A 16,003-nucleotide genomic window follows, 5' to 3' on the forward strand; every position below is an offset into this window, starting at 1 on the left:
AAAATATATTTTTAAAAAACAAATCACTGCAAAGCAGGAAAATTAAGGGTGGCCTGGCATTACTAAACCTGCGGTACTACGGCGGAAAGAGTGAGGGGATGGGTACACGAACCCGATTTGGAATGGGTGCCGATGGAGGATGTCTCCTGCAGGGGGGCGACCCTCCAGGCCCGAGCCATGGTAGCACTCCCATCTCCCCTGGCGAAATACACATCCAGCCCAGTGGTAGTTGTCACACTGAAAATGTGGAGCCAAATGAGGCAACATTTCGGAGTGACCAGGATGTCCCCCATGGACCCCATCTGCAGAAACCACCAGTTACAAGTTGCCACCAGCCATGCTGGACACCACCTTTAAGAAATGGAGACAGGGCGGGGGAATGCTGACAGTTAGGGGCTTCTATGTAGGAAACAGACCAGCGACATTAAACAAAACTGATGGAGGAATTGGAACTACCGACAAATAAAACACTTTCTCCGCAAAGAGACAGTAGGATACCCCAGGGCCCCGGAGCCCACGCTATTAGAGAACCTGATGAATACGGCCAGAAAGGAATGGAGAAACTGAGGGAAAACCTATGGACAACGACTCGACAGGGCCTGAACGCCACTAGACGAGACCAGACCAAAATGGGGGTGGAACTGGGGACAGCAGTATGTTGGGGACTTGGAGCGAAGCACTGAGCAGGGCCAACTCCACCGCCTCCTGCGCAAGGCTCAGCCCCATGCAGTTCAAATTGTTGCACAAAGCGCACCAGACCAGAGCCCGAAAGAGCAGGTTCTTCCCGGAGGTGTAGGACAAATGTGAACGGTGCCAGAGAGGCTTGACCAACCACACCCACATGTTTTGGGCCTGGCCCCCAGCTTGTTGAGCTCTGTACAGCCTTTTATGAGGCAATATCCAAGGTTGAGGGTGGAGCCGGGCCATAAAGTGGCAATCTTCGGGGTATCGGAACAATCACATGGGGAAGAGGGCCGACGCCCTTGCTTTCGCTTCCCTAATCGCACGCCGGAGAATCCTGCTCGGCTGGCGATAGGTAGCACCACCCACAGCTGTAGACTGGCTGGCGGACCCGGCGGAATTTCTACACTTCATCCGAGGGTCAGAGGAAGGCTTCCTTAAAGCAGGGGGGAAATTTGTCAGGCTGTTCTAGGACCTGTTCGAGGCCAATAATAGCTAGAAAGGAAGTAAATTGAAATAAATGAGAAGAGGGCTGACAGTAATACACAACCCGGGGGAGGCGGGGGTGGAAGCGAGGAGGAACTGAAGGGGAATAAAGGGAACAGCACAGAGGGAGAGGCAGGGGGCGGAAGTCACCCCCCATCCACAAGGCGGACGGGGTGGAAAACATAAAAGAAAGAAGGGGGAAAGGGGGAGAGCCGAAGTAAAGGTGGGCACCCCCCCGAGCAAACAGGGAGGATATCAAGGGGGGGCTGGGGGAGAAAGAGGATAGCGCACCGAGACAGATGGTGACAAAATGTAAATAAATACAAAAGAATCTAATGTATCTTATAATAACGAACACAAAATGCAACTCTATATAAAATCGAAAATGGCAAAAAAAATGCTTTAAAAGAAAATGCAGGACAAAGTTAACAATCACTTGGGCAAACGCAGGTTCATTCAGGAAAATCAGGACGGATTTTATTTAGGGCAAATGGTGTGTAACTGACAAGCTGGAGGTTTTGATGAGGCAACAGAGAGAGTTGATGACGGCATTATGTTCATGTGGTGTGAATTAACTTCCAAAAGGCATTTCATAATATGCCACACTACAGACTTAATAATAATAATAATATTTATTGTCACAAGCAGGCTTACATTAACACTGCAATGAAGTTACTGTGAAAATCCCCTAGCCGCCACATTCCGGCATCTGTTTAGGTACAATGAGGGAGAATTCAGAATGTCCAATTCATCTAACAAGCCCGTCTTTCGGGACTTGTGGGAGGAAACTGGCGTACCCGGAGGAAACCCACGCAGACATGGGGAGAACGTGCAGACTCCGCACAGACAGCGACCCAAGCCGGGAATCAAACCCAGGTCCCTGGCGCTGTGAAGCAACAGTGCTAACCACTGTGCTACCTTGCTACCTTGTGAAGTCTAAGAACACAAGGAACCGTAGCTACACAGATATGAAATGGGCAGATTGACAGAAACAGATCGTAGTGGCGAAGGGTTGTGTTCAGACTGGAGGACATTAGTGGGGTTCCCCAGGGGTCAACTCTAACTCTACAGCATTCATTCTTCTCGAACCATGAAAGAAACTTGGGTGTACAGGGCACAATTTCAAAATTTACAGGTTGCACAAAGCATGGGAGCGTTATGAACCGTGAAGAGGATAGTGATGAACCTCAAAAGCACATTGATAGGCCGATGAAACAGGCAGGAAGGTGGCAGATTGAATGTAATCCTGAGAAACGTTGGGATAATATGGAAAAACAATATAAAGGATCCTGCCCCAAAGGGGCTGCGGGAGCAGAGGGATCTGGGTGTGTCTGTGCATACATCAATGAAGGTGGCAGGACATTGGAGAGTGGGGTTAGCAGAGCAAACAGTCTCCTGAAGCACAGAGTACAAGAGCAAGGAGGTTGTGTCGAATCTGTACAAATCATCACTTCAACCTCAATGGGATTATTGCGTCCAGTTCTGGGTGTCACACTTTAGAGAGGATTTGAAGGTGGTAAAAATTCAGATAAATGGGGCGAAATTCTCCGGTATCGACGCGATGTCCGCCGACTGGCGCCCAAAATGGCGTAAATCAGTCGGGCATCGCGCCACCCCAAAGGTGCGGAATATTCCACATCTTGGGGGGCCGAGCCCCAACTTTAAGGGGCTAGGCCCGCGCCGGACGAATTTCCGCCTCGCGAGCTGGCGGAAAAGGCCTTTGGTGCCCCGCCAGCTGACGTGGAAATGACATTTCCAGGCGGCGCATGCGCGGGAGCGTTAGCGGCCGCTGACGGCATTCCTGCACATGCACAGTGGAGGGAGTCTCTTCCGCCTCCGCCATGGTGGAGACGGTGGCGAAGGCGGAAGGGAAAGAGTGCCCCCACGGCACAGGCCCGCCCGCGGATCGGTGGGCCCCGATCGCGGGCCAGGCCACCGTGGGTGCACCACCCGGGGCCAGATCGCTCCGCGCCCCCTCCCACCAGGACCCCGGAGCCCGCCCGCGCCGCCTTGTCCCGCCAGTAAGGTAGGTAGTTTAATCTACGCCGGCGGGACAGGCATTTTAGCGGCGGGACTTCAGCTCATCTGGGCCGGATAATCGCGGGGGGGGGGGGGCCCGCCAACCGGCGCGGCGCGATTCCCGCCCCCACCGAATATCCGCTGCCGGAGAATTCGGCAACCGGCGGGGGCGGGATTCACGCAAGCCCCCGGCGATTCTCCGACCCGGTGGGGGATCGGAGAATCTCTGGGCGAAATTCTCCCCCAACGGTGCGATGTCCGCCGACTGGCACCCAAACCGGCGCCAATCAGACAGGCATCGCGCCGCCCCAAAGGTGCGGAATGCTCCGCATCTTTGGCGGCCGAGCCCCAACATTGAGGGGCTAGGCCGGCGCCGGAGGGATTTCAGCCCCGCCAGCTGGCGGAAGTGGCGTTTGGTGCCCCGCCAGCTGGCGCGGAAATGCGGCGCATGCGCGGGAGCATCAGCAGCCGCTGACAGTTTCCTGTGCATGCGCAGTGGGGAGAGTCACTTCCACCTCCGCCATGGTGCAGGCCGTGGCGGAGGCGGAAGGGAAAGAGTGCCCCCACGGCACAGGCCCGCCCGCGGATCGGTGGGCCCCGATCGCGGGCCAGGCCACCGTGGGGGCAGCCCCCGGGGTCAGATCGCCCCGCGCCCCCCCCAGGACCCCGGAGCCCGCCCGCGCCACCTTGTCCCGCCGGTAAATACCAGTTTTAATTTACGCCGACGGGACAGGCAATTTCTGGGCGGGACTTCGGCCCACCTGGGACGGAGAATTAAGCGGGGGGTCCCGCCAACTGGCGCGGCCCGATTCCCGCCCCCGCCCAATCTCCGGTGGAGATTGGGCGGGGGCGGGATTCACGGCGGCCAACGGCCATTCTCCAACCCGGCGGGGGGTCGGAGAATGACGCCCAAGGTCAGTGGCAAAAGGCACAATGACAATCTGAGGAAAGATGTATTCACACTGCGAGTGGTTGCGGTCTGGATTGAGAGTGTGGTGAAGGAAGGTTCAATCAAGGCTTTGCACAGACATGATGGACAGAATAGTGTCATTCAGTGCCATAACCATTCTATCATTGGCCCTGGTTTAGTCTCTCCTCCTTGTGCCCTCTACTTAACGCCCACCAAGCTCATCACTTTCAAAGTGGTGCTCAGATATCCCTTTAACGCCCCTCCCATTTCACATCCTCCCCTGCTACATCCCTATCCACCCATACCCCATCACCACACCATGACACCTCAACCCACAAACACCCTCTCCCTCCCCCTTCCCCCTCATTCACCCCTCCCCCTCTTCTCCCCTCCTAATTCCCTCATCCCTTCTATTGCCCCTTTCATTCACCCCTCCCACCCCTTTATCACTCTCCCTTTTCTAAATCCCCCTCCTTTCACCCTCTTCCCTTACTCACCTAGCCCCTCCCCCATTATTATTCTGCAGCCACCCCCCCCCCCCAAAAATCATCCCTCCCCACAATGAACTATCCCAACACTCTCCTGGCTGGCCTGAGGTTATCCAAGCTCTGCTGCCCGTCCAAAGACCACACCGAAAGTTCCCGAATGTCTCCTCATGTGACTTGCTGCCGTATCTCATCTCACATTGTCCCTGTGAACTACCTTGAGATATTCGATTGAAATTAAAGGCATCATATAAAAATATGTTGTTGTCAGAGGGACTGCACTAAGGGGATGCTACATGGCTAGTGGCGCTGCAATTTGGATGAGAAATTCAACTGAAGCCCTTTCAGCCCCCTGAAGTAGACATGGAAGATTCCATGGCACTATTGGAAGAAGAACAGGGGAGTTATGTCCTGGACAGTATTTCTCCCTCTACCCACATCACCAAAAAAATTACATGATTTGGACATTATGATTTTGTGGGATCTTGCTGTGTGAAAATTGGCTGCCAAACTTCCGACACAACAACAGTCGATGCACATCAAAATTAAATCACCAGAGCAGTTAGACCTGCTCTCAGATGATCACACCCTTCAAATACTTCACAATTACACTATCTTGGCTGATATACAACAATCTGGGGCACATCGTGAGGCGGTGTAAGGTTCGGTGGAAAATTCAGATATGTTCGTTCTCAAACACCCCTCGGACCCTAATCCTAATGACTTTGCCACACAGACCGGTACAGTTCAAGTGGAAGACACGCCCCCTCAGTGCGTATTGGAATTGGGTGGAGTTGCCAATGGTACCCACATGCCACAAACCAAGCAGAATAAGCAGGAATATACGTCATGTATTCATTAATCACAGGATACTCGGACCACATTCCAAGGGCCAATCAATGAAACATCCGGTGCGTGACGCCATTCCCGTGTTAAGCAATACTGCTTCCCTCTCCCCTCTCCCTTCTCCGCGCGCCACGATGAGCAGCAGACAGGTAAGGACGGTGAAGCAAGTTGAATTTAACATGAAAAGATTGCAGTTAGATAGTGAAAAATAATATAGCACCAAACAAATAGGTGTAACGTAATTTATGGGTGAGGTGTTTTGAAAATGAGTTATTTTTACAGTAGGCCTCTGGTGAAACCTGTCGGGCCATTTTAGTTACAACTAGAGAAACAGGAAAAGGCGGATTTGCTCGGTAAGTATTTCTCGTAAATTTTCAAACCGTTCATCTGCAACCACAAAAAAGAAAACTGGATCGGCCAGTTAGAGGCAGATACAATAATCCTGGTGCTGGTAAATCTCAAAATGGCGTCTCAGAGAGTGTCAGCAAAATGCTCCCTACAGCGAGCTCACCGAGTCTGGGAGAGAAAGTGTTGTGGGAATATCATTTATTCAAATTTAATCCTCCTTTAATAACATTAACACGATGGATATTAAATAGAAGGAAGTTACTAACCGATAAAGACTATTTTGCAATTCTTGTTACATTGATTTGTTAGCGAATGTTCTTTTTAAACAAAAAGTGTGTGTTTAATCACATGTACAGGACTGGATTTATCGGGAATTGGAAAGCAAAAAGGGATTGATGCAAAGGGATGGACTGCATGGCCAGTTTTGTATTGTGTTTTCTTTGTGATTCTAACATATTTACTTTGTGTTCTTCTTGTTTCAGGGTGACAGACTGTGGAGTCACATTCTGAATTCCAAACCTTTACAACGATCTTTTTACTGTTTCCCGAGGTGCTTTCCTGAAGGTCAGGAAAATCACATCTGGGGACTTCCTCCGTTGGATCCTTTATTTCCACCTGAGCGGGTAAGTGGAGATTTGTTTCAGAGTGCATACCAGAACAACCACCTGTATAGCCCAGGGGTGGGGGGGGAGGGGTTTAGCACAGTGGGAGGGAGGAGGGAAAAGGAGGAAAACGGGTCAAAGATAGGAGAAAACACTCTCTGGAGGGGACCAACTGGGCAAGCGAATCTCCGAAAACATGAAGTTAAGAGGCGAGGGAGGGCACGCCTGGCAGAACTGGGGCGTAAAATAGCAGGGTGGGGAGAAGGGGGGAGAAGAGGGCAAAGGAGGGAGGGATGGGCAATTTGCTCTAAAGGGGGGGGGGGCGAGTGAGGGGTTCCATAAGGGATGGGGTTTGTTTATAATACATTTCAAGGAGCTGGTTACCGTCAACTGCTAAGAGGGAGGGTAGTGTGCGAGGTGGGGAGGTTGGTAAGGATGTTGGGGCATGCGGGTTTGGGGTTTAGTGTCAGTTTTAATTTGTAATGTTATGTGTTTCGAATGTTAAAATGTGAATAAAACTACTTTAAAAAAATAAGAGGATGAGCTTCACAGCATCGAGAACAGTGACAGACCCAGGGAGGCGGTACGTAATGGTCATCGGTGTCCTGGAAGGGGCACCGGTGGTACTGGTGAACATATCTGGCCCCAACTGGGACAACACAGACTTCATCAAACGGACCACGACAGAAATCCCCAACCTAGACTCCCACCGACTCATCATGGGGGGGGGCCTTCAACTGCGTGCAGGAGCCACGGACGGACAAATTCGATCCCAAATCAACGAAGCAAGCAGCCACGGCGAAAGCGCTGAATGTCTTTATGCAGCAGATAGGGCAGGGTCGACCCATGGAAGCTCACACACCCAAGGAAGAAGGTGTTCTCCACCTTCTCCCAAGTCCACAAAGTATATTCACACATTGATGTCTTTGGGGTAGGCAAATTGGTGCTTCCGGGGATAGTGTTTCCAAAATGCAAGACCTTTTATTCAATTGCTCCTTGTAATTTGACTTCGGAAGCCAATCCGCTATATCAATAATCTTCCTCTCTCTCTCTCTCTCTCTCTCCAGATGTCTAGTTTACAAAATATCAACATCTTCCTGAAATTATTTGATGCTCTGTATGAATTTGAAGGACTGCTTTCAGAGACTAAAGTTCGCGGATTGCGGGGAATTTCAGAAAACATCATTCCAATCTTAGTTAATTTTAATGCTATTTGTAGTTTTGATGATATGTTGTATGTTAAGAGTGAATTTTTCTTGCATATGTTGCAGGGATTTCACAGGGTAATGGAAAATATCTACCGTCCAATCACTTCAAAAAAACACATTTTGGACAGCGTACAAGAATCAGTGGGAGGTCTTTATTTAAATGAAAAATGTGTGGAGAGCTGCTTTGTATTATACGGCCGCTATGTTGTTGCCAGTTGTAGCCTTAAGAATCACGCAACATTTGGTCAATTATCTGTTAAATTTAATTTCGGGCAACAGAATGAAATCTTAATTATGATTGGTTCTTACACACCCAATATTAAGTCAGGAAATTATTTCGAAATTATATATCACTCTCCATTTGTCTGTATTTTAAAGCTGATTGGGACAACCACTGTAATTCCCCCCGGTTTGTATAATCAGTCTGCTGAAGTACCCTGTGAGGGGGTCGGTATTAACGTGAATCCGAAAGAGATTGCTGCCTGTTTAATAATCCCACCTCATTGGCGTGAGCGTATATCTGACTATATCGTGCAGCGTGCTAATAGTAACTCACAGTGTGATTACATGCAGTGTGGGGAAATTGATACAGCTATGGAATGTATCCACCAATTCACAATAGAGAGATTCACAAGCACCAAAGATACCGATATGACCACTTATCTGATGTCTCGTCCAATGAGTAATATGTGTCCACTAGTCAATGAGAAAGGTCAGGTATTTGCATTTCATCTCTTCGAATGTCCCTATACAAACCATGAGGCTGAAAATAGCTTTATTGGAAAAGGATTGAATCTGAAACCTTTTGTAAAGCACTTACAAGCAATTGGGATTGATGTACTTGGAAGACAGTGAGCCAATTAAACAATTTAATTAAAGAACTAGCACTGTATCATGAATTTGTCAAAGAGATGTTTGTTATCTTGTAACACGCGATCCAAACATGAAATATTTTAAATACATACGTGACAATAAATCAAATTCAAAATCCTGGGCGGGATTCCCCAACCCCCCGCTGGGTCGGAGAATCGCTGGGGGGGGGGGGCGGGGGCGGCGTAGATCCCGCCCCCGCCTCCCGCCGAATTCTCCGAAGGGTGAAAAGTCGGCGGTGCATCAATCGCGCCGCCCGCCTCGGGGATTAGCAGGGGCGGACGCGAGACAATGGACTCCGGGGCTGCCCACATTCTCCCAGCCGGATGGGCCGAAGTCCCGCCGACGTGACCACGGGTCAGGTCGGCGTAAATCAAAACACCTTTTTAACGGAGTCAACCAGTGCTGATGGTTGGCGCCGTCCAGCGTGGAGGTAGGTCACGGCCTGGGAGGTGGCCGCAGGAGAGGGGATGGCGTGGCCGCAGTCTGTGTGTGTGGGGGAGAGGTGTGTGTGGGCCTGTGTGCAGCGGAGTGGGGGAGGGGGTGTGGGCTTCGGGGACGGGGGGATGAGTGCCGGATATGGGGGTATGAGTGCCGGGTACGGGGGGGGTGAGTGCCGGGGACGGGGGGATGAGTGCCAGGTACGGGGGGGTGAGTGCCAGGGACGGGGGGGTGAATACCGGGGATGGGGTGGGTGAGTGCCGGGTACGGGGGGGGTGAGTGCCAGGGACGGGTGCGGTGAGTGTTGGGGTCAGGGGGGTGAGTGCCGGGGACGGGGGGGTGAGTGCCGGGCACGGGGGGGTGAGTGCCGGGGGCTGGGGGGGGGGGGTGAGTGCCGGGTATGGGGGGGGTGAGTGCCGGGGATGGGGGGGTGAGTGCCGTGGACGGGGGGGTGAGTGCCAGGGCCGATGGGGGGGTGAGTGTCGGGTACGGGTGGATGAGTGCCGGGGACGGGGTGGGGTGAGTGCCGGGTACGGGGGGGTGAGTGCCGGGGATGAGGGGGGGATGAGTGCCGGGTACGGGGGGGGTGAGTGCCGAGTCCGGGGGTTGAGTGCCGGGGATGAGGGGGTGAGTGCCGGGTACGGGGGGGTGAGTGCCGGATACGGGGGGGGGGGGTGAGTGCCGGGTACGGGGGGGTGAGTGCCGGGTACGGGGGGGTGAGTGCCAGGGACGGGGGGGTGAATACCGGGGATGGGGTGGGTGAGTGCCGGGTACGGGGGGGGGTGAGTGCCAGGGACGGGTGCGGTGAGTGTCGGGGTCAGGGGGGTGAGTGCCGGGGACGGGGGGTGAGTGCCGGGCACGGGGGGGTGAGTGCCGGGTACGGGGGGGTGAGTGCCGGGTACGGGGGGGGTGAGTGCCGGGGGCTGGGGGGTGGGGGTGAGTGCCGGGTACGGGGGGGGGGTGAGTGCCGGGGATGGGGGGTTGAGTGCCGTGGACGGGGGGGGTGAGTGCCAGGGCCGATGGGGGGGTGAGTGTCGGGTACGGGTGGTTGAGTGCCGGGGACGGGGTGGGGTGAGTGCCGGGTACGGGGGGGTGAGTGCCGGGGATGAGGGGGGGATGAGTGCCGGGTACGGGGGGGGTGAGTGCCGAGTCCGGGGGGGTGAGTGCCGGGGATGAGGGGGTGAGTGCCAGGGTCAGGGGGGTGAGTGCCGGGTACGGGGGGGTGAGTGCCGGATACGGGGGGGGGGTGAGTGCCGGGTACGGGGGGGGTGAGTGCCGGGTACGGGGGGGTGAGTGCCGGGTACGGGGGGGTGAGTGCCGGGTACGGGGGGGTGAGTGCCGGGTACGGGGGGGTGAGTGCCGGGTACGGGGGGGTGAGTTCCGGGTACGGGGGTTGAGTGCCGGGTACGGGGGGGTGAGTGCCGGGTACGGGGGGTGAGTGCCGGGGATGAGGGGGTGAGTGCCGGGGTCAGGGGGGTGAGTGCCGGGTACGGGGGGGTGAGTGCCGGATACGGGGGGTGGGGGGGGGTGAGTGCCGGGTACGGGGGGGTGAGTGCCGGGTACGGGGGTTGAGTGCCGGGTACGGGGGGGGTGAGTGCCGGGTACGGGGGGGTGAGTGCCGGGTACGGGGGGGTGAGTGCCGGGTACGGGGGGGGTGAGTGCCGGGTACGGGGGGGTGAGTTCCGGGTACGGGGGTTGAGTGCCGGGTACGGGGGGGTGAGTGCCGGGTATGGGGGGGGTGAGTGCCGAGTACGGGGGGGTGAGTGCCGGGTACGGGGGGTGAGTGCCGGGTACGGGGGGGTGAGTGCCGGGTACGGGGGGGTGAGTGTCGGGTACGGGGGGTGAGTGCCGGGTACGGGGGCTGAGTGCCAGGGACGGGCGGGTGAGAACCGGATACGGGAGGGTGAGGGGGGGGGGGTGTGAGTGCCGGGGTCAGGGGGGTGAGTGTCGGGTCGTGGTGTCGTGGCTCGGTTGCGACGGGGGCCTGTGGCTGCCCCCCTCATCGCTGGGCGGTACACGCCTGCGTCACCGCATGAGACGGGGGGGTTGTCTCCCTATTGTTCCAGGTCTCTCCGTCTCCCTTGGTCGCCCTGGGGCATCCTGTGGGCGTCGCGTGCCAGAGGGTCCGGGTATCTCCGTATCCCGTGGTCGCCCTGGGGCATCCTGTGGGCGGTCGGCATCTGCGGGGATGCTCCTGCGATACACAATGAAGCATGCATGGTTAGACACGCAGGCGGTGATCAGGTGATATGGGGGAGAGCGGACATGGGGGAGGGGGGATATGGGGGAGGGGGGATATGGGGATATGGGGGAGGGTGGATATGGGGACGGGCTGTCGGTGGCTCACTTGCTAGTACGCCCCCGACCTCTGCATCGGCAACCTCCCAGTCCTCCAGTCCGCCAGCCAGTTCCAGGGCCCTTTCCTCATGTACGGTGAGTGGCCTCTCATCAGCTGGGCCCCCTCCAGTCCTCTCATGCTCCCTATTGTGTGCACGCTTCTCCAGTGGGGGGCGGGTGGGTGGCAGGGGTAAAGGGCAACAGTGTTAGACAGGTGTATGAATGCACGCCATCGGTTGCGCGTATAGTGCAGAGGTTAGGGTTAGGGTCGGTTTCACCTGGGGGGGTGCCGCACATGGGCAGGGAGGGGGGGGGGGGGATCACCCTGGCTGTCCTGACAAGGCCGTTCACCTTCTTGTGGCACTGGCTGCCTGTCCGTGGTGTCAGAGCCACAGCGCTGACGGCCTCTGCCACCTCCCTCCACAGACGCTGGCTGAGGCGTGGGGTGACCCTGCGGCCGTGTCCGGGGTACAGGGACTCCCTCCTCTCCTCCACTGCGTCCAGGAGCGCCTCGATGTCGTGGTCCTGGGACCTCGGGGCTGCGCGGCGGGCGGCCATCTTGTCGGGTCTTCCAGGGTGGGGGGGGGGGCATCTTTTGAGCCGTCACGCCGGGTGACCCATCGCGAATGGCATCACGCCGCTGCTAGCCCATTCGGGGCCGGAGAATTTGCGTTGTTTGGGGAGGGCCGACGCCGGAGTGATCCGTGCCATTTTTGGCACCGGGTCCCGGACATGGTGCCAGTTTTCGGAGAATCCCGCCCCAAAACACTGTTTGTTTTTACTTTCAAGGTGGGGCAGACAGAGTATCGGGGCTGGATTCTTCATTTCAGAGACTCAGTGCTGACGCGGGACTGAATCGGTGGTGTTCTGTGACCAAGGAGTGCCGGCGGTCCTGGAGCAATTCAGTATCCGTTAATTGGCTGGCACCGGCGCCACATGGAACTAGAGCAATTCCAAAATGGTGTACGATTCGCCAGGGTCGGGATTGGCACTCGAGAGGCTGACAAGCTGCACCCCACTCCCCACACACCCTCATTCCAGCCAACAAGATGGCAGCACAGAGAGCAGCAGCATGGTTTGCAGATGCTGAGCTCGAGCCCTGTTGGGCGCCGTGGAGGAAAGGCGCGGCATCCTGTAGCCCGGGGTGGCAAGGAGGCTGCAACCCGCCGCTGTACACTGGGTCTGGGCATAGGTGGCAGTGGCAGTCAGCGCCATGGGCAACGCCACCCGGACCCGCCAGAAAAATATGCACACCCTCCTCAGGGAGATCAGGGTGAGTAACTAGCACCATTCCCTGGCACCAACCCCCAAGCCACACACCAGTGACCCTCCCCTCACCCAGAGGGCGACCAAGCCCCACCCACCGTCAGTCTGCTCGCACCCCACCCTCCACCACATGCCAGCATCCATACCACCCCCCATGGCCGGGTGCCCTGTTCACAAAGGCCACCAGCTGCCCATCCCCTGTGCTGCCCACGTCCAACTGCTTAACAGTGTGCATTTTCGGTCGTCCGTTCCCCCCCCCACCCCGCCCACCCCCACCCCATCCCTCCCCCGCCCAGAAGGAGGAGGCACACAACCACAGGGGGCGAGAGCAGACTAGAGGAGGCCCATCAGGACCTGTGGCCCCTCACCGTTGCGGAGAGGCAGACACTGGACCCAGTGAAGGGTCAGTCGCCGAGATGGAGATTGGCGTCAGGGAATGAAGTGAGCCCCCGTTGAGTTGCGGTGTCCCAATGGCACATGTGGCACAAACCCCACACCGCCCCCACACCACCCGAACACCCCAACCCGAGCACACCACCACCCCCACACCACCACACCACCGCAACTCCCCACGGTTCCCACCTCCCCCACACCACCCCACCACCGCCCCACCACACCCCACCACCCAGCTCCATCCCACCACCCAGCACCACCCTAACCCCACCACCCCCCCAACCCACCATCCAACCATGCGTCATGTCTCGTGTCTTGCAGGATCACCTGACAAAAAGCTGCAATGGAAACTGTTGAGGCTTAAGTCTCAACAGCCAATGAGCCAAGAGCCTGCCTTTGGGCAGAGCCCACATGATGTGAATGAAGAGTTGTAGTATCTGGAAATAACATTCTCGCTTCCTCACCCAAGAGCACTCAGGACAACCTTAATAATCCCACCCTAGCCAGGCTCCAACCAGCATCGACCAGGAGCACACCACCACACTCAAACCCCAAGCACACCCAACCCTAAACGCTAAACACAACCTGTACCCCCAAACCCAGACACTGTCCCTGCCCCCAAACCCCAGACACAACCCCTACCCCCAAACCCAAGACCAAGCCCCTACCCCCAAACCCCAACCCCTACCCGAAATCCAAGGCACAACCCCGACCCCCAAACACCTGACACAACCCATACCCCCAAACCCCAGACACAATCCATACTCCAAACCCAGGACACAACGCTAGCCCCAAACCCCAAACCCAATGCCTATCCCAAACCACAGACACAACCCATACCCCAAACCCAACGCCTATCCCAAACCCCAGACACAAGCCCTACCCCCAAACTGTAAACCCAACTCATACCGCAAACCCCACACACAACCCTTACCCCAAACCCCAGACACAACCCCTACCCCCAAACCGCAAACCCAACTCCTACCCCAAACCCCAGACACAACCCCTACCCCCAACCTCAGAAACAACTCCTATTCCCAAACCCCAGGGCAGCCCTCAACCCCAAACACGACCCCTACCCCCAACCCCAGACACGGCCCCTATCCCCAACCCCAGACACGGCCCCAATCCCCAACCCCAGACACGGCCCCAATCCCCAACCCCAGACACGGCCCCAATCCCCAACCCCAGACACGGCCCCTACCCCCAACCCCAGACACGGCCCCTACCCCCAACCCCAGACACGGCCCCTACCCCCAACCCCAGACACGGCCCCTACCCCCAACCCCAGACACAGCCCCAATCCCCAACCCCAGACACGGCCCCTACCCCCAACCCCAGACACGGCCCCTATCCCCAACCCCAGACACGGCCCCTATCCCCAACCCCAGACACAGCCCCAATCCCCAACCCCAGACACGGCCCCAATCCCCAACCCCAGACACGGCCCCAATCCCCAACCCCAGACACGGCCCCAATCCCCAACCCCAGACACGGCCCCTACCCCCAACCCCAGACACGGCCCCAATCCCCAACCCCAGACACGGCCCCAATCCCCAACCCCAGACACGGCCCCAATCCCCAACCCCAGACACGGCCCCAATCCCCAACCCCAGACACGGCCCCTTTCCCCAACCCCAGACACGGCCCCAATCCCCAACCCCAGACACGGCCCCAATCCCCAACCCCAGACACGGCCCCAATCCCCAACCCCAGACACGGCCCCTATCCCCAACCCCAGACACGGCCCCAATCCCCAACCCCAGACACGGCCCCAATCCCCAACCCCAGACACGGCCCCAATCCCCAACCCCAGACACGGCCCCAATCCCCAACCCCAGACACGGCCCCAATCCCCAACCCCAGACACGGCCATTACCACCCAAACCCCAGACACAACGCTTACCCCTCAACCACATACATGACCCCTACTCCCAAACCGCAAACCCAACCCCCACACCCCAGACACAGCCCCTACCCCCAATACCAAACACGGCCATTACCACCCAAACCCCAAACACGGCCCCTATCCCCAACCCCAACCACAACTCCTACCCCCAAACCAAAGGAGAGCCCTTAACCCCAAACTTGGCCCCTACCCACAAACCCCAAACCCCAGACACTATCCCTACCCCCTACCCCAGACACAACCCCTACCTCCAAACCCCAGACGCGGCCCCTATCCCCAACCTCAGAAACAACTCCAATTCCCAAACCTCCAAACCCCAGACACCATCCTACCTCCTACCCTAGACACAACACCTGCCCCCCTGCCCCAGGCACAACACCTACCGCCAACCACAGACACAACCCCTACCCCAAACCCCAGACACAACCCCTACCCCCAAACCGCAAACCCAACTCCTATCCCAAACCCCAGACACAACCCCTACCCCAAACCCCAGACACAACCCCTACCCCCAAACCGCAAACCCAACTCCTATCCCAAACCCCAGACACAACCCCTACCCCAAACCCCAGACACATCCCCTACCCCCAAACCCCAAACCCAACTCCTATCCCAAACCCCAGACACAACCCCTACCCCAAACCCCAGACACATCCCCTACCCCCAAACCCCAAACCCAACTCCTACCCCAAACCCCCCAAAAAAAACCTACCCCAAACCCCAGACACAACCCCTAACCCAAACCTAAGACACAACTCCTAACCCAAACCCCAAATCCAACCCCGACCACCAAACCCCAGACACAGCCCCTACCCCACAAACCCAAACCAAACTCCTACCCCAATCCTCAGAGTCAACCCCTGCCCCCAACCCCAAACCCCAGACACAGCCCCTACCCCCAAACACGGCCCCCACCCCCAACCCCAGACACAATGCCTACCCTTAAACACCAAACCCCAGGCTCCAGACTTAGCCCCAAACCCCAAACGGCCCTTACCCCAAACCCCAGACACAACGCTTACCCCTCAACCACATACATGGCCCCTACTCCCAAACCGCAAACCCAACCCCCACACCCCAGACACAGCCCCTACCCCCAATACCAAACACAGCCATTACCACCCAAACCCCAAACACGGCCTCTATCCCCAACCCCAGACACAACTCCTACCCCCAAACCAAAGTAGAGCCCTTAACCCCAA

General features: G+C 56.9%; 1 protein-coding gene across 1 annotated transcript; it reads left to right on the forward strand.

Moving 5' to 3' along the window:
* Window positions 1–5,919: 5,919 nt before the first annotated feature.
* Window positions 5,920–8,466, forward strand: LOC140428720 (uncharacterized). Its single transcript, XM_072515443.1, has 2 exons — window positions 5,920–6,398; window positions 7,445–8,466. The coding sequence occupies exon 2, from the start codon at window positions 7,445–7,447 to the stop codon at window positions 8,438–8,440; it is 996 nt and encodes a 331-aa protein (XP_072371544.1). The 5' UTR covers window positions 5,920–6,398; the 3' UTR covers window positions 8,441–8,466.
* The last annotated feature ends 7,537 nt before the right edge of the window (window positions 8,467–16,003 follow it).

Source organism: Scyliorhinus torazame, chromosome 8 (genome assembly GCF_047496885.1).
Source record: "Scyliorhinus torazame isolate Kashiwa2021f chromosome 8, sScyTor2.1, whole genome shotgun sequence".
NCBI lineage: Eukaryota > Metazoa > Chordata > Chondrichthyes > Carcharhiniformes > Scyliorhinidae > Scyliorhinus > Scyliorhinus torazame.